At 41.4% G+C, this 23,775-nt stretch overlaps 1 protein-coding gene across 1 annotated transcript in view; it reads right to left on the reverse strand.

Annotated features, from left to right (window-relative positions):
- The window catches only part of KCTD3 (potassium channel tetramerization domain containing 3), a 355,533-nt gene that overhangs the window by 267,064 nt on the left and 64,694 nt on the right, over window positions 1-23,775 (reverse strand). Inside the window, exons 5-6 of the mRNA XM_029593200.1 lie at window positions 23,208-23,266; window positions 1,359-1,439 (exon numbers count right to left, since the gene is read on the reverse strand). Coding sequence (XP_029449060.1) covers window positions 1,359-1,439; window positions 23,208-23,266 — 140 coding nt within the window. The remainder of the gene's footprint in view (window positions 1-1,358; window positions 1,440-23,207; window positions 23,267-23,775) is intronic.

The raw sequence follows: 23,775 nt of genomic DNA on the forward strand, positions 1-23,775 counted from the left end.
TAAGCTGTATTGTCCCCGGCATAATTTGTAGGAACAGTTCATGGCACGAGAGAGCTTGCAGCTCAGAAACCCATCATGCTGAACAGATTGCTACGAGAAAAACTATTTTCAAAGTGAGCAGCCATAAAGAAAGACCATGTAGTTGCCGAAAAATGGGACCCGCCAAAAGATTCAAGACTAGATTAAGGTCCCAAAGAGATACCAGTAGCCATAAGGGAGGATGCAGATGCTTAACTCCCTTCAAAAACCTGGACACATCTGGATGGGAAGACAATGCTTCCCCATGGACTCGTTCCCTATAACAAGCGAAAGCTGCTACCTGCACTTTTAGAGTGTTAAGGGTCATTCTTTTAAACAAGCCTTTCTGTAAAAATCAGAGGAATTTCAGCTTTGAGAGGATGAGAACCTCACTCCTCACACCAGCTCTTGAATACTCTCCAAACTCTAACATAAGCTAGAGAAGTAGAAAATTACCTGGCCTGGAGCAAAGTGGAAATCACCACAGAAGAATAACCATGCTTCAGCAATCGAGCCCTCAAGGGCCAAACAGTAAGATAAAACAGACTCTGATCGTTGTGCAGAATGGGCCCCTGATACAATAAATCCTTCATTTTTATTTTTTTTTTTTTTACAACAAGCAATCCCAAGTAGGGAGATGCATGTCCACTATCTGCTGGAGACTAAGAATACTGGCAGGGCCACATGTCCATGACGTCAGTGAGTCAGTTGTACTCCGTCTCCATCTACTGGTAGAGGTTCATAACCTACTTCTGTGGATTGGCCTGCCTGAATACAGAGGAATGGAAATGGACAAATGGAGTAACTTTACTATTACACCTAAAGTTTACATTTCTGTTTGGGGATAGCCTGCATTTAATGGCAGTTACTACTAACCTTAACAAAAGGCTTGGTGGTTGCCACACAAAATGGCACTGCTACTACTCTATGCCACTCAATTATAGCCCTCTTACTTTCCTCCTATCCCTTTCCCGCTCATCCCTGCTGCAGCTATTTTTCTCTCTCTCCTCTCTGACACCTCCCAGGCCTTAAAGAGGTCTTCACATAACTTTGGGATCAGAAGACAACACTCTTCCTGTTCCTGGGACTATCTTGCCAGCTATGGAAAAGATCAGTGACCTAGTGGTATGGCTAATCTTATATCAATGGTGAAGCCTATTTCATAAACAACAGGTATTTAACCATAGACTACAAGTTCATGACCGTTCTCCATTAAAAAAGACAGAAACTCGAGAGAAAGCCCATTATGACTAGAGATATTTATGTAAGTTTGACAGAAGACGTCAGATAGGAGGATGGAGTTGGAAGGACAATGTGTGTAATGAAAGAAAATAGTGTACCTGGAGGAGGCAGATAGCCATGAAAGAGAACACTGCCACACGATGAGCGTTCCAGTTCTTCACATAACAACAATCTTCTCACTTCAAGAAAACAAGAACAATAGTAACATGCAAAATGACTGAAAAGACAACCCAAGTTGCAGGGTTTTTTTTTATTTTTTATTTATTTATTTATTTTTACACACATACTGTCTTATCAGAGGAAAATGCTGAGAAAGCAGAGTTGACTACCTGTAACAGGTGTTCTCCTAGGACAGCAGGATGTTAGTCCTCACAAGTGGGTGATATCATTAGATGGAGCCCGGCATGGAAAACATCTGTCAAAGTTTCTAGGATGGTAGTCCTCACACATGGGTGAATAACTAGCGGCAGGCTGTTTCTGAACCGAGAGGACCAACAAACACCAAACAGGTGCCAACAGGCACAATAACCTAGATGCTGTTGGTAACTGATGAAAATGGCCTGAACCCAAGAAACAGGGCCTTAGGCATACGAGTTGGGTTTAGACCTGAAAAGGTTATGGAGGACAGACTGGATGAAGCTACTATCTTGTCAGTCATCTCTGTCCAGGCAGTAGTGAGCATAAAAACATAAGAAATTGCCATGCTGGGTCAGACCAAGGGTCCATCAAGCCCAGCATCCTGTTTCCAGCAGAGGCCAAACCAGGCCACAAGAACCTGGCAATTACCCAAACACTAAGAAGATCCTATGCTACTGATGCAATTAATAGCAGTGGCTATTCCCTAAGTAAACTTGATTAATAGCTGTTAATGGACTTCTCCTCCAAGAACTTATCCAAACCTTTTTTGAACCCAGCTACACTAACTGCACTAACCACATCGTCTGGCAACAAATTCCAGAGCTTTATTGTGCGTTAAGTGAAAAAGAATTTTCTCCAATTAGTCTTAAATGTGCTACTTACTAACTTCATGGAATGCCCCCTAGTCCTTCTATTATTCGAAAGTGTAAATAACCGAGTCACATCTACTTGTTCAAGATCTCTCATGATCTTAAAGACCTCTATATCATATCCCTCCTCAGCCGTCTCTTCTCCAAGCTGAACAGCCCTAACCTCTTCAGCCTTTCCTCATAGGGGAGCTGTTCCATCCCATTTATCATTTTGGTAGCCCTTCTCTGTACCTTCTCCATCGCAACTATATCTTTTTTGAGATGCGACAACCAGAATTGTACACAGTATTCAAGGTGTGGTCTCACCATGGAGCAGCAAATGGTCTCACCATGGAGCAGCAAAATGTGTGAAGAGAACTTCACATCACAGCTCTGCTGATCTCTGTAACAGGGACCACTCTCAAGTGGGCCACTGAAGTTGCCATGGCTCTTACAGAGTGAGCCTTAACGTGGCCCCCAAGCTGCAGTCCTGCTTGCGTGTAGTAGAAAGATATGCAGTCTGCCAGCCAGGCAGACAAGGTGTGCTGGGTTACAACAACTCCCATCCTGTTCTTATCAAACAAGAAGAGTTGTGTGGACTGCCTATGCCCTGCCGTTCTCTCATGGTAGAATGCTGGTCAAGATGGTGAGACTGACAGTGAAATGCTAAGAGAAATTAGGGAAGCTAACCAAATTGGTAGTGCGGTAATAATGGGAGACTTCAATTACCACAAACAAAAAAAGGAGTCAGTGGATAACCACAAAAATAATCTAGTGACAAGGATTGTGGAAATCGCAATAGTATAAATATTAGCCTAAGAAGGTGTCAGCAAGCCTGACGTTATATGTCATTATAACAGACACTAACCGGTCTACTCAATCATCTACCTTCATCATTTTTTTAATTCTTTAATACTGCAAAAGTTATTTTTATAGAGCCTTTTTCTTTTTAATTAAAATAGTCCTCCATCCAAAAGTTTCAAAATGAAACGGATTCTTATCAAACCACTCATTCCTATCGCCCGATGGGCGATAGGAATGAGTAGTTTGAAACTTTTGGATGGAGGACTATTTTAATTAAAAAGAAAAAGGCTCTATAAAAATAATTTTTGCAGTATTAAAGAATTAAAAAAATGATGAAGGTGGATGATTGAGTAGACCGGTTAGTGTCAGTTATAATGACATATAAAGTCAGGCTTGCTGACACCTTCTTAGGCTAATATTTATACTATTGTGATTTCCACAATCCTTGTCACTAGACTTCAATTACCCCAATATTGACTGGGTAAATGTATCATCGGTACATGCTAGAAAGGTAAAGTTCCTGGATGGAATAAATGATAGCTTTATGGAGCAATTGGTTCAGGAACCGACGAGAGAAAGAGCAATTTTAGATCTAATTCTCAGTGGAGAACAGGATTTGGTGAGAGAGGTAATGGTGGTGGGGCTGCTTGGCAATAGTGATCATAATATGATCAAATTTGATTTAATGACTGGAAGGGGGACAGTAAGCAAATCCACAGCTCTCGTGCTAAACTTTCAAAAGGGAAACTTTGATAAAATGAGAAAAATAGTTAGAAAAAAACTGAAAGGAGCAGCTACAAAAGTAAAAAGTGTGCAAGAGGCGTGGTCATTGTTAAAAAATACCATCCTAGAAGCACAATCCAGATGTATTCCACACATTAAGAAAGGTGGAAAGAAGGCAAAACGATTACCGGCATGGTTAAAAGGTGAGGTGAAAGAGGCTATTTTAGCCAAAAGATCTTCATTCAAAAATTGGAAGAAGGATCCAACAGAAGAAACTAGGATAATGCACAAACGTTGGCAAGTTAAATGTAAGACATTGATAAGACAGGCTAAGAGAGAATTTGAAAAGAAATTGGCCGTAGAGGCAAAACCTCACAGTAAAAACATTTTTAAATATATCCGAAGCAGAAAGCCTGTGAGGGAGTCAGTTGGACCGTTAGATGATCGAGCGGTTAAAGGGGCACAGAGAAGATAAGGCCATCGCGGAAAGATTAAATGATTTCTTTTATTCGGTATTTACTGAAGAGGATGTTGGGGAGGTACCCGTACTGGAGAAGGTTTTCATGGGTAATGATTCAAATGGACTGAACCAAATCACGGTGAACCTAGAAGATGTGGTAGACCTGATTGACAAACTTAAGAGTAGTAAATCACCTGGACCGGATGGTATACACTCCGGAGTTCTGAAGGAACTAAAAAAAGAAATTACAGACCTATTAGTAAAAATTAATAACCTGTCATTAAAATCATCCATTGTACCTGAAGACTGGAGGATAACTAATGTAACCCCCATATTTAAAAAGGGCTCCAGGGGTGATCCGGGAAACTACAGACCCGTTAGACTGACTTCAGTGCCAGGAAAAACAGTGGAAAGTATTCTAAACATCACAATCACATAACATATAGAAAGACACGGTTTAATGGAACAAAGTCAGCATGGCTTTACCCAAGGCAAGACTTGCCTCACAAATCTGCTTCATTTTTTTGAAGGAGTTAATAAACATGTGGATAAAGGTGAACCTGTAGATGTAGTGTACTTGGATTTTCAGAAGGCATTTGACAAAGTTCCTCATGAGAGGCTTCTAGGAAAAATAAAAAGTCATGGGATAGGTGGCGATGTCCTTTCGTGGATTACAAACTGGCTAAAAGACAGAAAACAGAGAGTAGGATTAAATGGACAATTTTCTCAGTGGAAGGGTGTGGGCAGTGAAGTGCCTCAGGGATCTGTATTGGGACCTTTACTTTTCAATATATTTATAAATGATCTGGAAAGAAATACGATGAGTGGCGTAATCAAATTTGCAGATGATACAAAATTGTTCAGAGTAGTTAAATCACAAGAAGATTGTGATAAATTGCAGGAAGACCTTGTGAGGATGAAAAATTGGGCATCAAAATGGCAGATGAAATTTAATGTGGACAAGAGCAAGGTGATGCATATAGGGAAAAATAACCCATGCTATAGTTACACAATGTTAGGTTCCATATTAGGTGCTACTACCCAAGAAAGAGATCTAGGCGTCATAGTGCATAACACATTGAAATCGTCCGTTCAGTGTGCTGCAGCAGTCAAAAAAGCAAACAGAATGTTGGGAATTATTAGAAAGGGAATGGTGAATAAAACTGAAAATGTCATAATGCCTCCGTATCGCTCCATGGTGAGATCGCACCTTGAATACTGTGTACAATTCTGGTCGCCACATCTCAAAAAAGATATAATTGCGATGGAGAAGGTACAGAGAAGGGCAACCAAAATGATAAGGGGAATGGAACAGCTCCCCTATGAGGAAAGACTGCTGAGGGGGATATGATAGAAGTGTTTAAAATCATGAGAGGTCTAGAACGGGTAAATGTGAATCGTTTTTTTACTCTTTCGGATAATAAAAAGACTAGGGGGCATTCCATGAAGTTAGCATGTGGCACATTTAAAACTAATGGGAGAAAGTTCTTTTTCACTCATCGCACAATTAAACTCTGGAATTTGTTGCCAGAAGATGTGGTTAGTGCAGTTAGTATAGCTGTGTTTAAAAAAGGATTGGATAAGTTCATGGAAGAGAAGTCCATTACATGCTATTAATTAAGTTGACTTAGAAATTAGCCATTGCTATTACTAGCAATGGTAACATGGAATAGACTTAGTTTTTGGGTACTTGCCAGGTTCTTAAGGCCTGGATTGGCCACTGTTGGAAACAGCATGCTGGGCTTGATGGACCCTTGCTCTGACCTAGTATGGCATGTTCTTATGTTCTTAAGATCTCCCACAGTGCTCAGCCCAGTCTTTCCCCAGCCCAGAGGAGGGAGAGGAATCAGACGTCCTGGAACATGATATAGACAGCGGTCGATCCCCGGCACCCCTCTCCCAAGAGGGACCTGGTGGAGGGGTGGACATCGATAGTGTGGTGACCCCCCGACCCTGTGGTGTCGAGGCACCGGACGCTGGCGTGGACGGCCCTTATTTTTTGGAGCCAAAATGTTTCTCCATTGTATCCAAATGCACTCAATGACCTTTAGGGGTCTTCTGGTCACAGAGCTGGCAGAACCAGACATTGTGTGATGCCCCCAGGCAAAGAATACAAACTTCATGCAGGTACCGACAAAAAACAGAGGAAGCCATACTGGGGGCCGGCTAGCAGACGGTGCAGGGCGGATACAGACTCCAAGAACCTCCGGAATCGACCACAAAGATGATGAAAAAACTTACTGCGCCACCCTACTAACTAGGGGGACTAGTGAAGAGGGATCCCGGTAAGGATGCAAGGAGGAAAAAAAAATTGCAAAAAGCAGAAGAGAACTCTGGAAAAAAAACAGAGCAGAGCTCCACAACCCACGAGGCAACAGCACTGCGGAAAGAAAGAGACTGAATGGGGGACCCAGTGTGGCCGCATGGATAGTGGCATGTTGAGTATGCCAGTCAAAGTTCTAGAAACTTTGCAGAAGTTTTCTGTGCCATGCTCCATCTGATGTCATCACCCATGTGTTAAGACTACCCATCCTGCTTTTCCTAGGAGAAATACCAATTTATTACAAAGTCAATTACATTAAACATATTCTCTCAATGAAAGCAGTAAACTGTGTTGGATGAATAATTTTTCAATAAACAATATTCTCCTACATGTATCCCTTGCTTAGTCTACGAGTGGGGTACAGAGGGGGACATAAAGTTATTTATAAGTTCTTTGGGGCAGGGACCCTGGCTAGCTTTTTCTTCTCTTCCCATCCCAAGGTGTAGGTCCTTCGGACTAGGGGTGGAAAGGAGTCCTCTCTAGTCTCAGTACGGGGTGGCTGGAGCATTTAGTTGATTTTCCCTCCTTGTACTGTGAGCTGTGTGATAGGTGTCAAACACTCGGACCACGTAGGCAGTGTCCAAAATAAATCTTTACTGATACAGTTTCGTTAAATGCACAGTTAAATATGGCAAATCACACACCACAGTCTTAGCTGTACACGTTCCAATTACAGCTCTTTTCTCCTCTATCTGTACAATAGTCTTCTTTAAACCAGGAATCCATCCACATTTCTGGATTAGACTGTGCAGTGGTCCCTCAGGCCATGGCCCCATGGCTGAACGGGAATCTCCTCCCGATGGCAGAAAAATCTATCTTGGCGCAGAATTTAATGTCTCTATCCCTCAGGGTGTCCTCCCTTTAATGTGGATCTTTTACTCATAATTATTAGATTAATCTTTTCGTGGGATCCCAGGTGGTAGAAATCCTTGGTGGACTGCCGGATTTGCCAGTCCCCTTGATGGGCAGGAAAACACTTCCTCCCAGATGTTTGAAAACATATCTTCTTTCCCCAGTTTAGATAATTAGGAAATCCTCTGCAGCGGGTCACTACACCCCCTTCCCTCACTGAGGCTCAAACAGAAGGAAGATCTTCTCTAAACACTGGGCACTTTCAGCTTAGGGTTCCCCCAATTCCTGACTTCTGAAAGGCCTAATCCTCCAGCAGAACTCCTCTAAATAAATGTTCAAAATCCCAACATAGTCCCAGAGCTGCCACTCCGCACCTCATGAAGAGAGTACAGCAGCGGAGCCCTTTGGCCTGTCCTGGAGGAGTCTCAGAGGGTTTCTGAGGCTCCAGGTAGGCCCAAATCCAACTTAGAAAAAATACAACCTCTCTTTCTGACTTCCAAATACTGCCCCCAGAGCCTGAGTCAGAGCTCTGCTATAAAACCTCAGGACAAGGGTATCCATTACAGCTCTGCCAGTGGGAGGGCTATCCATGAATGGATACTCCCCTAATTATCTCTCTAATTGCATTAGACTGTTACAGGACCTATTAGTAACCCCAAAGTGGTCTGGGTTACAATCACATGGACACTATCATAGTAGAAAGGGGTAGAAAAATATTTTGAAAACGTAGACACCAACCAAAATTTTTAGGCGCCAAGGCAAAAATTATTTTTGCTTGCCACCTTTTGTACTTTTTTTTTTGGCCTTTTTAGTTATTTTTTTGTTTTTCTGATTTTTCCCCATTTTTGCTTTGTCTATTGTTTGGTAGGCAGTTTGTTTTCTTGATTTTTATTTTTAATTTTTAGATTTTTTTTGTTTAGTCTAATACTTAAAAAAATAAAATAAAGCAAGCAAAAACAATAATCTTTTCCTCTTTTCTGAGCAGGTAGGGAACAGTCCTACTTCACAGTTGGAGCAGCACCATGGCATTGACTGTTTCTCATCAGACCTCAAGTGGCTGCAGCTGTTCTCTTCAGGTCTGGGCCCATTGCAATGGCACCAGCTCTTTCTATGCCTGGGCCAGCTGCAGACAGCAATTTCTAGACACCTAAGCATTTTCTATCCCAATGGTTAAAATAGATTTCATAATTCATGTTTTATATAATTAAAGTCCATGGTTATTTTTTATTTCCTGTCCTCTCCCTTTGCTGCTCAAAGACAACAGTAGCACTGCAACAGTTTATTATGTTCTCTGGGGATAAGACAGCTGGATACCCCAGCTTAATCAGGTTGTATCCATCTGATGTTGGATCACGATCTACCTAATTTCATTCAACATTACTGTCTTTATTTTATTTTATTTACTTTCTTTAACTTAAAAGTTATTTTGAGGGGCTGCTGAGGAAGCGATAAAATTATATATCATAATTTGCAAAGTTGAGAAAATTCTAGCAAAACAACAAATATGTAGCAAAAATCTAGACAGAGACTAGGAAATTTGTCAGTGCAATAGTTTGGACAAAGAAGGGCTCACAAGGCAATGACCATGCACTGGAACTCCCAAACATGCTCAGAAAGACTTCTGAGCTCGGTCTGTGTCGGTACCATAAGATGGCATCACCCACTGGTTATGGCCGATTTAATTCTGCTTGTCAACAAAAAATACCCCTTTCATCCATTTCAGTCAAGGGAGCTGTATGATCAGTCATTTATCTCTGCTAATAATTCCACCCCCTTATGGGTGTTATGTTCTATTCTTATAGGAGCAATTCTTATTCTTATTTTACTTTATATATCATAATTCAATTAACACAATCAAAGCAGTTAAGTAAATAAAATAAATCACCACAAACTTAAAAGGCAAAAGAATAAAATAGTAGGATATAGCATAAAATATATACTAAAATTATAATTTTTCATAATTGATAAAGTAAATAAAATTAATCTATACACATATACTATATAAATTAAAAATTACAATTATAAAAATAAAAAAATAAAAAAACAAACATAAGAAAAAAAATAATATTACTAAATATAAGACTTTACCCGTGTAAAATTTAGCTGGATAAAAAGAGGGAGAGGGACTTCTGGTTATGCTCTGAAATAAGCAAACCCATGTTAGATGAGCTCCCACAGACATCCTATAAATTCACCTGTTTCTTAGATTGGGGTACTCAAACCAGTCCTAAAGGCAGCCAGTCAGGTTTTCAGGATATCCCAAATGAATATACATGCAAACTATCTGCAAACACAGGAAGTAGTACATGCAAATAAATCTCATACATATTCATTAGGGATTTCCTGAAAACCTGACTGGCTGGAAGGGCCTGTAGGACCGGATTGATCACCCCTGACTTAGATATTAACTTCCTTTTGAGAACTCATGCCACCTGTGAAGGAGTCAGGGAAGCGATCAAGCCCTTCCTTATGGGCTGATAAAGAAACTAAAAGCAAATTAGTACAAAATTCTAAAAAGAATTGCCCAGAGGATATGCTGCAGGCAGATGACTCAGCCACTGACGAAGATCGGGGAGAAGCTTGAACTATGGAGCTAGGATATGAATTGCTGCAGCAACTTTGGACAGTTTTGCTGAAAGGATTTCTGATAAATTAAACTCTCGATTAAGTATTATTGTTGAGAAAGTTGCTCAGCTGGTGCAGAGTGTTCACGACAATTCAGAGTGGCTGGTGGAACACGAGGACAGGCTCGAGGAGCTGGAAATGGCGGCCACTGCTACAAGGTAGATAGAAATTACTCAGCAGTCCTGGAGAAGATAGATGACTTGGGAAAACTGGTCAAGCCGGTGTAACATTCGGATCCTGGTTGTTCCAGAACAGACAGAGGGTCTGATGCAGTAAAGATTTTTTCTTCCTGGCTGCCTAACTTGCTCAAAATGGAGGCAAGTTGTGGGCCTCTTAAGTTAGACTGTGCACATCGAGCTCTAGCACTTTGCTACACATTTCGCAAGAATAACACTTGCGATGAGAAAAAGGGGCATGGTCAGGGTAATTTTCTATGAGCCTTTATCACATTTTAGAGCGCGAGATACGAACAGCACAGTAGATATCAGTGAACATTTAAGGGTGGATTTTCAAAGCCCTAACCGCGTAAATTCCGGTGTTTACGTGAGTGGCTGGGCCTCTTCGAAAAGTCGCCTGGAGTGCACAAGGCCCGGCCATGCACAAACGCTGGTACGTGAATAAGTGCCGAGCTTCTTCAAAGGGGTGGGTTATATAAATAAGGGTTAACAAAATGGCGGATCCAACTTGGAAACGCCAAGACGCCGATTGAAATTTGTTGTTGCCTTACACTTTAACAGAGACACAAGCTTTTCTGTTTTCTTTCTTTAGATATTAAGCATAATTGATTTTTACTGGAACAAGTATGTTTTCCTGAAGTGAAAACCACCAAAGAAGGTTTTTACAAACTACAGGTACTAAAACAGTTAAGACCTCTCCTACACTTCCACGACTACCGTTCAGTCCTTCAAGCCATACTATTCTCAAAGATTGATTACTGTAATGCGCTGTTGCTGGGTCTTCTGGCCTCTTCTACCAAACCTCTTCAAATGCTGCAAAACGCTGCAGCCAGGATCCTCACAAACACTCGCCACATGGACCACATCACCCCGATTCTAAAAATATTTTCCTGGCTACCCATCCGATACAGAATTCTCTTCAAGACACTTACTATTATCCACAAAACCTTATTTCAGGAATCCTCGCTCCAACTCACCATACCCCTCAAACCACACTCCTCTGCAAGACCCACCAGATCTGCATACAGAGATTCCCTCCAGGTTCCCCCCAAAAAATCCATTCTTCACAACGCCATTGAAAAACGAGCACTATCAATTGCCGGTCCGCATCACTGGAACTCTCTCCCACCTGATCTCCGCCAGGAACATTGCCATATTACTTTAAGAAAAAAATTAAAAACTTGGCTGTTCACCCAAGCATACCCTTAAAGAAGCCTCAGGGCCACTCACACAGTCCCATACCCCACGGTTGCATCCTCATTCCGCAACTTAAAGGAACTGTTTTTCGGCTAATCTGCACTTTCTTATAACTTACCTAATCGTATATACTGTGTAAATTTGTAAATTTGTATATAATACTTACCATGTATTTGTATATAATACTTACCAAGCTCCTACTTTCTGCTTATATGCTCTGCTCTCCAGTTAGAAATTGTTAACCTATCCTTTTTTCTAACAGCCCAGTTCCACATTCCCTGTTATAATGTAACTTTTTTGGCTTTCATTGTTAACTGGTTCACCCCCTAGTTTATTGTAAACCGGTACGATAAGACCTGGTCTTGAGCGCCGGTATATTAAAAGAATTTAAATAAATAAATAAATAAAAGTGTTTTCTGTATTTAAGGTAGAGAAAATTGCCCTATTAGCCCCTGAGGAAGGAGATCTTCTGAAACACATGTCGTGTCGGGTATAAAAGTTAAATAGTAACACGGGCAGAAAGTTTTTAGATAAGTGTCTTTGGTTTATATTGATCCAATAAATATAATAATGTTTTTCATACTCAAAACAAAGAAAAGATGAAAACAGACAAACGGAGGACCTATGATTATATAGTGGATGCAATATCACATAAGTGGAATCTCAAAGTGAAGTTCCTACAGTATGGCTTTCCTTGAGTTTAACCACCATTAGTGAAGTACAAAAGTTTGCAATCCCATAAGTATTAGGTCCTATCCAGTCTGTTAATCCAAGATATGATGTTTCTTGCATGTATGATTGCCCGATTTGTCTGTTAAGATATACCATACAATAGTCAGTTCTGGACATTTATTTATTTATTTAACATTTTTATATACCACAATTCATGTAGCAAAGTTACATATCATTTCGGTTTACATTAAAACAATAATAAGCATATAAGAATGCAATTACATTACAACAAGGGAGTGAACTAGGAAAAGAGGGGGAAAAGTCTGATGGATGTTAGTGAGGAAACTAGTAGTTGTTTGGCTTTAATCAAATGCTTGTTCGAATAGCCAGGTTTTTAGTCTCTTTTTGAAAGTGTTTGGGCATTGTTCTTGTCTTAGTTCTGGTGGTATGGAGTTCCACTCTTTTGGGCCTGCTGTAGATAAAACTCTTTTGTTTAGAGAGGATTTGATTGGTGGAGCGAAGAGAGATTTTCTATATGCTGTTCTTACCGGTCTGGATGGTATGTGCAGTTGAAAAGGTATATTGAGGTCCAGAGGAATGAGGTTGTGTATGGATTTGTGTATGATAGTTAACACTTTGTAGGTGATTCTATATTTAATTGGAAGCCAGTGTAAATTTTTTAATACAGGTTTAATATGTTCTCTTTTTTTGGTCTTGGACAGAATTCTTGCTGATGCGTTTTGGAGCATTTGTAAGGGTTTAATGGTATTAGTTGGGAGGCCAAGTAGAAGAGAATTACAGTAGTCGATTTTTGAGAAGATAATTGCTTGAAGAACTGTGCGATAGTCTTGGAAACAGAGGAGCGGTCTAATCCGTTTTAGGATTTGTAGTTTAAAGAAGCCTTCTTTTGTGGTATTACTAATGAATTTTTTAAAATTTAATTGTTTGTCTAGGATGACTCCAAGGTTTCGGACTTGAGTTGAAAAGGGTGGTTGATTGTTGTTATAGTTGGACATTGTAGGTTTATCGTCTTGTGTTATCAAAAGTATTTCCGTATTGTTGGTGTTTAGAATTAGGTTAAGGCTCATTAGAAGGTTGTTGATGGATTGGAGGCATTTGTTCCAGAATTCTAGTGTATTTTGTAGAGAAGTTGTGATTGGTAGGAAAATTTGTACATCATCGGCATAGATGTAGAATGTTAGTTTTAGTTTAGAGAGGAGCTGGCAGAGTGGAAGAAGATAAATGTTGAAAAGTGTGGGGGATAGGGAAGAGCCTTGGGGAACTCCTAGAGATGCGCAGACTGGGTGTGATTCATAATTGTTGATTTTGACCTTGTAGAATCTGTTGTGCAGGAAAGACTTGAACCAGTTAAGGACTGTGCCTTTGATTCCGATGTCGATTAGTCTGTCCATGAGAATTGCATGGTTTACCGTGTCGAACGCAGCTGATAGGTCTAGGATGAGTAAGCCTGGTTGTTTTTTATTAAGGTTCCAGAGGATGGTGTCTGTTAAAGAGATTAATAGTGCTTCGGTGTTTCATGATTTTCGAAAGCCGAATTGTGAATGTGCTAGAATATTATTGTCTTCCAAGTATTCTGAGAGTTGTTTATTAACTATTTTTTCTAGAATTTTATTTTATTGATCCATCCTTAGACAAAACTTCTACACCTAAAGATAAACATGATTTGTTCGTACATACTAAAGATCGTATGGACACTCTATACTTGGTAGATATTTGTAGATACTATCACCCGGGTGAACGAGATTATACATACTATTCTCCAACACATAACATGTACAGTAAGATAGATTATTTTTCTGCTCCCTTAATTTGTTTCCCTTGATGCAAGGCTTCGACATCTTACCCAGCACCATTACTGATCATCACCCAGTTCTTTTCAGATTGATCAGGTGCGGTCATTTTCGTAGAGACTCAACACCTCCCCCTAATGGGTAATAAACAGATTCAAACTTTAGTTCAGAAGACCAATAAGGAGTATAATATCCAGAACTCTAAGTTGGATTATGAGCCTGCTCTGCACTGGGAGGCTTATTACCTGTGTGGAAGAATAACTGGCTTTGCCAGCTTTCTCCATAAGGAAAGGAAAAAAACAAGCCGAAGCTCTCATGGACAAATTTGGGCTTTGGAAAGTCTGCATAAACAAAATGATTCATCTCAAACATTAAGACTGTAAGAAGCAACTCGGAGAGAGCTCCAATCTTTAGAAACTGATGATAGGGGTGGAGTTAAGATGGCGGCAGGAGAGCAGCGGCAGTGAGGAGCTGGCCGTTCCTGTTTTCTTCATTTTTTGGTAATATGCTGTTAGAATGCCTCCTAAAAGGAAGGGCAGAGTGAGGGTATATCCCTCAATGCCCTCAACACTGCCTGGCCAGAAAACGATCCCTGAACTGACCGCAATTTATCCAATCGGGGGTGCAGAAATACCCGCTGATGGAAAGCAGTTGGGAGCGGCGAACCTATCTGGGGAGACATCACTAAGCCCCCCAGATCTGAGAATGCCGGAAGCGCCGGAATCCTGTCAGCTCTCTGTGCTGTCGCCGAGTGAGGGGACACCAAAGAGTATACCCTGCAATGCTGAGGGAGCAGCCTTTGAGCTAGAAGGCCCCCGATCAACAATGGCGCCCGGTGAGACTGGTTTTGGAGGAGCGATAGTGAGAGCAAAGACAGGCTTCAGGAGTGGAGAGGTACCTTTTCCTGAGGGAGAAGAAGTAAGTGTCCGCCCGTTGGAAGGACAGCTAGAGCTCCAAAAGCTCCTGGAAATGGAAGACATCCCAAAACCAGTAATGGTAACTCTAGACTCCCTGTGGGAGTTACATGCATCATATCGCCCTATGTTTAAGGGCTATTCTCAACAATTGCTTCTATTATCTGGTAAAATAGACAGAATTTCGTCAGAACAAGATAGTCGTTTTAAAGAATACGCAGATAAGATTGGTGTCTTAGAAAAATCAGTAAAGGAAACGCAGAATGTTTGTGCAAAGTTAATTCAGGACAAATAAACTGTGACTAGAAAGCTAGAAATCATGGAGAATAAAATGAGAAGACTAAATTTGAGAGTTCTAAACTTCCCAAGGGTCATTGGTGAAATGCCTCGAGTAACTCTAAAAAAGTACCTAATAGAAGTATTGAGAATACCAAATGAAAGTTTACCATCGTTTAATAAAGTGTACTTTCTTTCATTTAAGAGAGGAGGGGAAGCTATGCAACAACAGCAGCTAGATATTGGAAATTTGACAGAGTTTTTAGAGTCCTCATGTGAAATAGTAAAAAGATCAACCTTACTTGTTTCTTTGATAACGGAGAGTGATGTAAGTCTGCTTATGAGATATTATTTCCAACATATGGGTGAAAATTTTCTGGGACATCCTGTACAAATTTTCCCGGATATGGCAAAAATAACACAGGAGAGGAGAAAAGCTTTTTTGTTGATGAGACAGGAATGTGTCGCTATTGGAGCTAAGTTTCTTCTAAGATACCTGTGCAAATGCGTAGTAACGTATAATAAAGACGTCTATATTTTTTTTGCCCCAGAGCAATTAAGAATGTTTCTTGATACTAGGAAAAGGAGCTTATTAACATCCTCCCCTAGAGATAATACTGTGAACATCTCAGACAATAGTAATGAAGGATAAATATTATTAATCCCTGTGAAGCCTATATCTTCTATTATTTTTCTATGGTGTAAATTTCTCCCTTAAACTTCTCCACCCCCACAAAAACAGATTGTGGTTAAATATTATTTAAATTTAATTGTTTGTGTTAAAAACAGATGTAATATTGGCAAGATTACTGAGTTTCTGTGGAAAGATATGTATGCTTTGTAAATGTTTAAAAATCAATAAAGAGAAAATTAAAAAAAAAGAAACTGATGATTGGTAAAGCTCTTAAATTTACTAGATTAAAATTTTATAAATACAGTGATAAACAAGGAGAGTTTTTAACTAGAGTTGTGAGGCTTTTTTTTTTTTATAACAACTTTCCTGGGATAACCACATTCTAGAAACGATTGCCTCATCAGCTTAGACTGCAACTTAAATTCATCAAGCCTAGAACAAACTCGACGCAGCCAAAAAAAAATGGCTGACGGGAATGTTCTTTTTCATCCGATGCAGATGACAGCTGTCAAATCGAGGAAGCAAGTTATAATCAGTAGGTTTCCTAAAAATACTTGTGAAAAATCTCGCCCATCGTGAAACCCACATCTGCAAGTAAAAAACATGTTCCATATGTACGGTGTGAGAAAAATGCATTAATATCAAGTGCATTCAAACATGACAGGAAATGAAATAAAGACTACTCCGTGCCACGCCACACCAAAAAAATCTCATCGATGTAGTGTATCCACACCACTATCTGGGACCAGAAAGAAGATGTATACAGAAAATAGGATTCAAAACTTGAAACATACAAGCAAGCTACTGTATATTGGGGACCACAGTGGCCCCCATAGCTGTATCCTTCACTTGCTGAAAAATATTCACCCTGACACAAAGAAATTTCTTGTAAGGGACAAGGTTGCAAATTCTACCACAAAAGAAGGGTATCTCCTATCCAAAGTTTCATCAATAATCTGAATTGCCTCCATTTGCAGGATGAGTACAGTGACTCAATATCAAGAGTCACTAATTAAACATCCGTCATATCCAATAACCCTTCTAAGATTTCTATAAAATGTGAAGAGTCACATACATTGTATCTAGCCTGAGGCACAAAAGGGCAAAACAATTTGCCGACAAACACTGACAAGGGTTCCAATATGGAACAAATACCTATCACAATTGGTCTTTCAGGGGGATGTGTTTCCAACATATATTTTGGGCAGAATATAGAAGGTCGGAGTAATGGGATACATGTCCATCAAAAATTCAGCTTCCTTCTCAGTGATGTTCTTGCTAGATATAGATCCCCTTGACACCACCCTTGAAACTTCATTCATCAATTCTGAACTAGGATCACCAGGTAATTTCAAATAACATTACATATGATAACTGACAAAGGAACTCACTCACATATGCCTCTAGATCCAATATAACCGTACACCAACCTTTGTCAGCTAGTTTTATGACTATACTCTAAATCCATTGAAAGAGAACAAATGGCTTTCCATTCTAAAGATGTCAAATTATTATACCATACAGCTTGTCTCTACGATTCTAGTCTGGTTAGATCACGTTCAGCAAGGTATTCAGAAGCCAAAATTAAAGGATCCATGTGAATTTAATGGAAACCATAGAACCAGATGCATTTTTATCATGAAAGAACCACTTTAATTTCACAGTTCTCATAAATCAATACATACTGATCCATAAATCAAAGGGGTCATATTTCAGGGTAGGATAAAAAAAAGAAAAAAAGGACAGAGCCTTCTGAAAGAGATCTTCCTCGATAAGAGTAATAAATTCATGACACATCGGGACACTGACTCTGAGGTCAAATTACCTCTCTCACAAACATCCTGTGCAGACTGGCCTCGAGACTCAGAATGTAAAATTAAATGTAAAATTAAATTAAATTGCCATATTACGTGGACCTTGTGCTGTGACCTTGATCTGCCAAAAAAGTTACAAACCATGGGCATACATCATCATTTGAAGACCGCTCAGAGGAGGTATCAAAGGAAACACTTTTGTAATCAAGGGTATACAAACATTAACAATCATTTTCATCCCATTTGAATTTCTTCAATTTTAGTTGTTTTAATTCCTGACGGAAAGTTTCAATGGACTGAATCAAATCCACTAACTTTTCTTCAAAAAGATCAGTTGACAACTTACAGGTAGATTTTTAAAAAAAATATGTGCGCACACATGGACGTTCAATTTTATAAAATGTGCGCGCCGGCACACACGTTATAAAATCCAGGCTGGCGCACGCAAGGGGGGGGGGCAGATTTTCCCAGTTTATGCGTGGTGATGAGATCGAGGTTCCCCCAGTTCCCTCCCAGTCTGCTCCAATTAAGGAGCAGACTAGGAGGGAACTTTCCTTCCCCCCTACCTACCCTCCCCCTCCCTCTTCCCTGACCCTTTTGAAGGCCCTACCTTTTTATCATTTTGTTTTCGAACTTACGCCAGCTCCTGAGCTGGTGAAAGTTGCAGCGCACGATTCCCCGGCATAGCAGCAAATGGCCGTTGTAACAGCGGCCTCCAGCTCCGCCCCGCCCGCCGGACCACCCCTCCCCGCCCTTGCAAAATGCAAAATGGCCGGCGCCATTTTGCATTACGACAACACGATTCGAGTGCAGGAGGTCGTTCCTGGACCCCCGCTGGACTTTTGGCAAGTCTTGTGGGGGTCAGGAGGCTTGTACATATAAGTAAGAAGAATGCCTGGTTACTTACACAGACACTTACATAGCTTACCGGTAAAGAAAAGAAATTAAAAAGAAAAAGGGATGGAGAAAGAAAATGGATAAATGAGTCACAATGGCAGTTTAGCCAAATACGCCTGATCGGCAGAGAGTCAATTTAGTTTAGTGTCCCTTTCTCACTGTATAGTGTTTCAAGTGACCATGAGTTGTGCATGTTCAAATGACTGAAGAAAACCTTCAAAATCCTTTGTTGTGTGAAATATCTTCGTTTGGTTATGGCAGGTAACCTTCATTTGTGCTGGATATAGAAGGTCATATTTTGCTCCCAATGCTTGTAATCTTGGCCACAGCGCTAGAAAAGCCTTCCCAATGCTTGTAATCTTGGCCACAGCGCTAGAAAAGCCTTCCGTTGATTTTGCCAGATCTGGGAGGGTATGCCCTTGATACATTATCGGGGCCTGCGTGCGAGCAGCAGCAAAAATTTTCAAGACTTGCGGGTATCGAAGGACTTTGAAAATGACGGGTCTAGGATATTTGGAATTCCGTAAGGGTCGGGAGGGAATTCTATGAGCTCGCTCGAGCTCAAACAGATGATCAAATTCCATGCACAGGAAGGTAGGAATCAGTTCCGCACCTTCCGGTATACCCAGATATACCGGAAGGTGTTCTCCTGTTCAGATTAGATAAATCTTCTCCTATTCCGATTAGACAAATCGTCGATGGCCTGTTGTAGCTTTTCTACGTCTTGTGAAAGTCGCGGTACAGGCACGGTCGCAAGCAATAATGACACCATTGAGATTCTACATCATCAATTCGGTTTTGGAACAGTCCAGACGCATCGACATGTTCTGTAAGTCTCCCCGAATAGCAGTCGTGGTTTCAATATTTACTTGAATTAAATCTTTAAGTTGTTTAAGCTCTATAAATACCAGGTCAGCCAACACCATTACTTTTGGTGGTGGGGCCTTGTCAGGCGATGGCAGATCTGGTTTTGCCCTCTTGGAACCGGACATCGCGGCGAATGCTGCCTCAATCTTACTGGCCTTATTGGATGCCATCGAGTCTGTGCGGATTTAATGAAGTAATAAAAAGGATAATTGTGTTCATATGGCTTTCCTCCCTTCAATAAGAAATGCAGTCGAGCAGAGCTACAGGCTCAAGCGGCCATCTTGGTCGCTTCTCAAGAGCGCCCCCTGAATGTCACATTTCTAAACAAAACAGTGGCCCTCTGAACACCAGTCACATTTTTTAAATCCCAAATAAGGACTGAATGTCCCCTCTTTTTTCAGGACCACAAAATAAATGAACACTGACATTTTCCCTGTTCCTGCCACAAGTGTTCCACTGTGCCGTGGTGTGGGAAGCATAAAAGGAGAATGTAGGCTTACCATACCCAGCAAGCAAATTCTAATGAGTAGCTATCTTTTATCACTTTTACGACACCCTGGTCCATTGTGATTTTGGACCACTCCACATAAAAGATGGCTAATTGTCCTGGAACATCCATAAGAGAAGTGTGAATCAGCCTTGCTTCCTTGCGAAGACTTAGCTCCCCTGTTTTCCCAACCAGGGGTATCTTAAGTTGGATCCTGTCCACCTTGAAAGGACTGGGTCCTGTCCGAGCTTTGCCTTTGTACAGCCAAAGGGCATCTGCTCTGCCGACATCTCCTATAGTCCATAAAACGCGAATAGACTGAAAAGGATTTCTTTTCCCCCTTCAGCTTGTCCTCCTGCAATTTATTCCCCTTGAACTCTCTCAGATGCTTCACCAGTTACTCTCAATCCTCCCTGAACAATAGCTTGTCCTTGAACAGAAGAGCATCTGAGACTTTGACCAAGCAACGGTAGACCAGTTTCTTAACCATAGCAGCCTCCTGTTTGAAACTGCTGACATAATTCAGGATGACGTCCTACTTAAGTCATATAGTGTACCCACCACATAGGCTACCGCTGTCTCCAAGCGCTTCGCCTACTTTATGGAGAATGAAGATGATGTTTATTTTGCTTGTAACTGCTGAACCCAGCGCAAACAAGCTCTCTACATCAAATTGCTGCATATTGCAGCCCAGATACCCAAAGCAGAAACCTCAAAAAACCTTGAGGCGAACTTCCAGCATTTGGTCCTCTGTGGTGAAACCAACAGTCCCATTTTTCAGCGCATGGTTGTTTTTATTTTTTTTATTATTCTTCCAGGTCACTGCTGAAACTGAGGCGTCTACCTTCAGAAGCATCAAAAAATTAAGGGATAGATTTTATAAAGTGCACGCATATGTGCAGGCGGCGTGTGCAATGGGGGGGGGGGGGAAGAAATTATGCAACCTCCACGTGGCGATGCATTCCGGCAGTCCCCAGTTCTCTCCCAGTCTACTTCAATTAAAGAGCGGACTGGGAGGGAACTTCCCTACCCCCCCCCCCCTACTTAAACTCCTTCCCTCTTCTCTTCTCCAACCCCTAAACCCAACCTTCTTTTTTGCTTTTTTGTTTCGCAATTTACTTCAGCTCCCAAACTGAAGTAAGTTGCGCGCGCCAGTAAGCTGCCAGCGCACGAGTCTTCGGGCCAGCCAATCATAGCACTGTCCCGGCCCACTCCACCGCATTGCCCCTCCCCGCCACACCCTTTCGAAGAGGTCCGGCACTTATTCACGTACTGGCCTTTATGCGTGTGGCCAGGCCTCTTCAAAAATTCGTCCGGTGCGCAAAAGGCCCGGCCCCATGTGTAAAGGCCAGAATTTGCACGCATAGGGCTTTTAAAATCCAGCCATAAGAGTGTCTTCGCTGCTAACAGGTACCACTTCACCAGTGCCGTTCCAACTTTCAGACCGGTCCCAGGGTGTGTCCCTGATGAACAACTTCTTTACCAACTTGTGGAAGGAAAAGGCTCTAGCCAGACCTCTCAAGCTATCCATGATGGGATCCACACCTTCCTGGTCCGACTCTTCCAGAGGAAGCTTAATGCCTAGCTCTCGGTGAAACAGTCAAACCAGTTTAGGGTCATCCCCTTTGGCCACCGGCCCCTCCTACAGATCTGAAATATCCTGAGTGGAGTCCACCCCCGGTGACTCATCTCTCGGCCCATCATTCCCTCAGACTCCTCTATGGGACTGCCCTGCAGCCCACCCAAGCCAAGCACCCTCCAGGTATTAGCTGATGCCTTCTGGCTAGTCACCTTGGGCTGTTTTGCAGGTCATGCACCACTTTTCCGCTGACCCCGGGGATGAGGCTGCTGCTCCCCCACTGCCTATTCTAGCCAGATAGGCTTTGTAGAGAAGTACCACAAAATCTGAGGAAAAAGGCCTGCGAATTCCCAGAATCATCATGCTTCCAGGCCTCATCTTCAGAGGCTTCCTGCCTCACCGCCAAACTCTGCATGGCCTGCGATGAGAGGAGGGGAGAATCCCTTGCCTTTCCAGGAGTCTCTCATGCTGCCCTGGATGCATGCCAAGATGTCTGCTGTTCCTGAGAAAAGAATCTATGGCAGCTTCCAATGACTACAATGGTCTTTTATGCGCCAAATCAGAGTCAGCACTATTACACACCTAAGTTTTATGTGCCAAAAATGAAGCATATATCGTCCGAGCTGCCCTCTCCTCTGGACATGCAGCGCACACTCAAAGCCGCATGGATGACGAGTGAGAGTATTCCCGCCTTGCTGCGATCCTAGGCTGGCGGCATATGCAACTCACACACTGCCTCTTACTTGCTTCCCACTGCAGTCTTGCCAACACTGGGACCCCCAGCTACCACAGACTCTCACCTGTGTCTGGGTGTGATCACAGATCAATCATAGGGCCCGCCAGAGTCTAGAATCCTTCTCCAAGCCACCTGTCAGGATTTATCTCTTCTTTTTTAACTTTACAAATAAAAACAAAACAAAGTACTTTCCTGAATGCTGCAGTTGGTTCCCGAGGATTGTAGGAACTGGATCATCAGCTAATCTTAACCCCATTAGTGTCCAGGGACAAGCCACACCAAGGATCACCAACCCCGTGCTCATCCACCTCATCCAGGGAGGATGGCCCCCACCCAGGACCTATCCACCCCCTAGGAGGAAACTCCTGTATAAAAAAAAAAAAAAAGAAGGATTGAACATCTAAACTTCAGACTACAGGTTTTAAACCTCCACCATCTGCTGGAGACAGAGAAATAAAGAGGGACTGCAGGTGGCACTCTAGATTAAGCAACAGTATCAGTAAAGCTTTTCTTCTGTCTCCTTCTGCTGGCAGGGAAGCAAAACCCAGGAGTCTGGACTGATCTGGGGTACGAACAGGAAAATGAGATTCACAATTCTATGCCATTGAAATTATTTTAAAAAGTCTGTTCTCCTTTGCTTTTCCTCTTTCTTTCCTACATTTATTTCGTCTTTCTGTTTTCCCTTCTCCATCCCCTAATCAATGCTACTGCTCGATCCTACCCCTCCACTGTCTTATATTGCCCACCCAGCTCCTCTCTTTTTCACCACCAAAGCGCTGGGGCCTCTTTCCATCCCATCTATCCATACTGTTAGTAACAAACAATGGACGTCTGACACACTCCTTTGGCAGGATCACAGTTGTTGCTGCTTTTGGACCTTCACAGTGAAGAGGAAGGAAGAGTCTGGCATTTAAAAACAAGCTCTTGTCACAGCCATCTTAGTAAATGTGAACACTGTGACAGTGCTGGGAAGGGGAGGAGGTAAAAACGCATATGCGCATTGTTTTGGTACTAGGACTGCTGGCCATTAGAATTTATATTAATATGTCCTAAGAATACTCTAAGGGTAAAATTGTACAAGGATACAAAACAATATAAAACAAGGCAAACTTACCAAGAGGAGTGATTCCATAAAATTCAGCTTCATGTCTGAGTACATTAATACTCACTCCCCTTAAAAAAACAAAGAAAAACCTTTAGACAACCATGCTCTCGTTAATATGCTAATATATATTATATATATTTTTTATTTATGCATTTAATCATCATAGACAGCAACAACAGTGTGTCACCGAATAGGTAACAATTATACATTTAACATCAGTAATACCAAGGCTGTTCCATATATAATCAACTCAAAAATATAATTTTACAAGTAATATAATCCAAATTTTCCAGCCTATATTTGAGGCAATACCCCTGTTATAAAGTAATTGAGGGATCCAAGATGTTAAACAATTGAACAAATAAAAGAAAAACCATAAATGCAATTAGTAGGTAAAGTAACACATATATACATTTCCCTTGATCAGGATTCAGTGATGCCTTTAGGTAATCTAGCATCAAGAAATTTACGCAACTCAAGCGGTTCTAAAAACACAAACCTTTCATTCTGGAATTTCACTACGCACTTACTAGGATAATAAATTGTAATCTGTGCCCTGAGGTTTCTAGTCTCTTGG

The sequence above is a fragment of the Rhinatrema bivittatum genome, chromosome 3 (assembly GCF_901001135.1).
Source record: "Rhinatrema bivittatum chromosome 3, aRhiBiv1.1, whole genome shotgun sequence".
Classification (NCBI taxonomy): Eukaryota; Metazoa; Chordata; class Amphibia; order Gymnophiona; family Rhinatrematidae; genus Rhinatrema; species Rhinatrema bivittatum.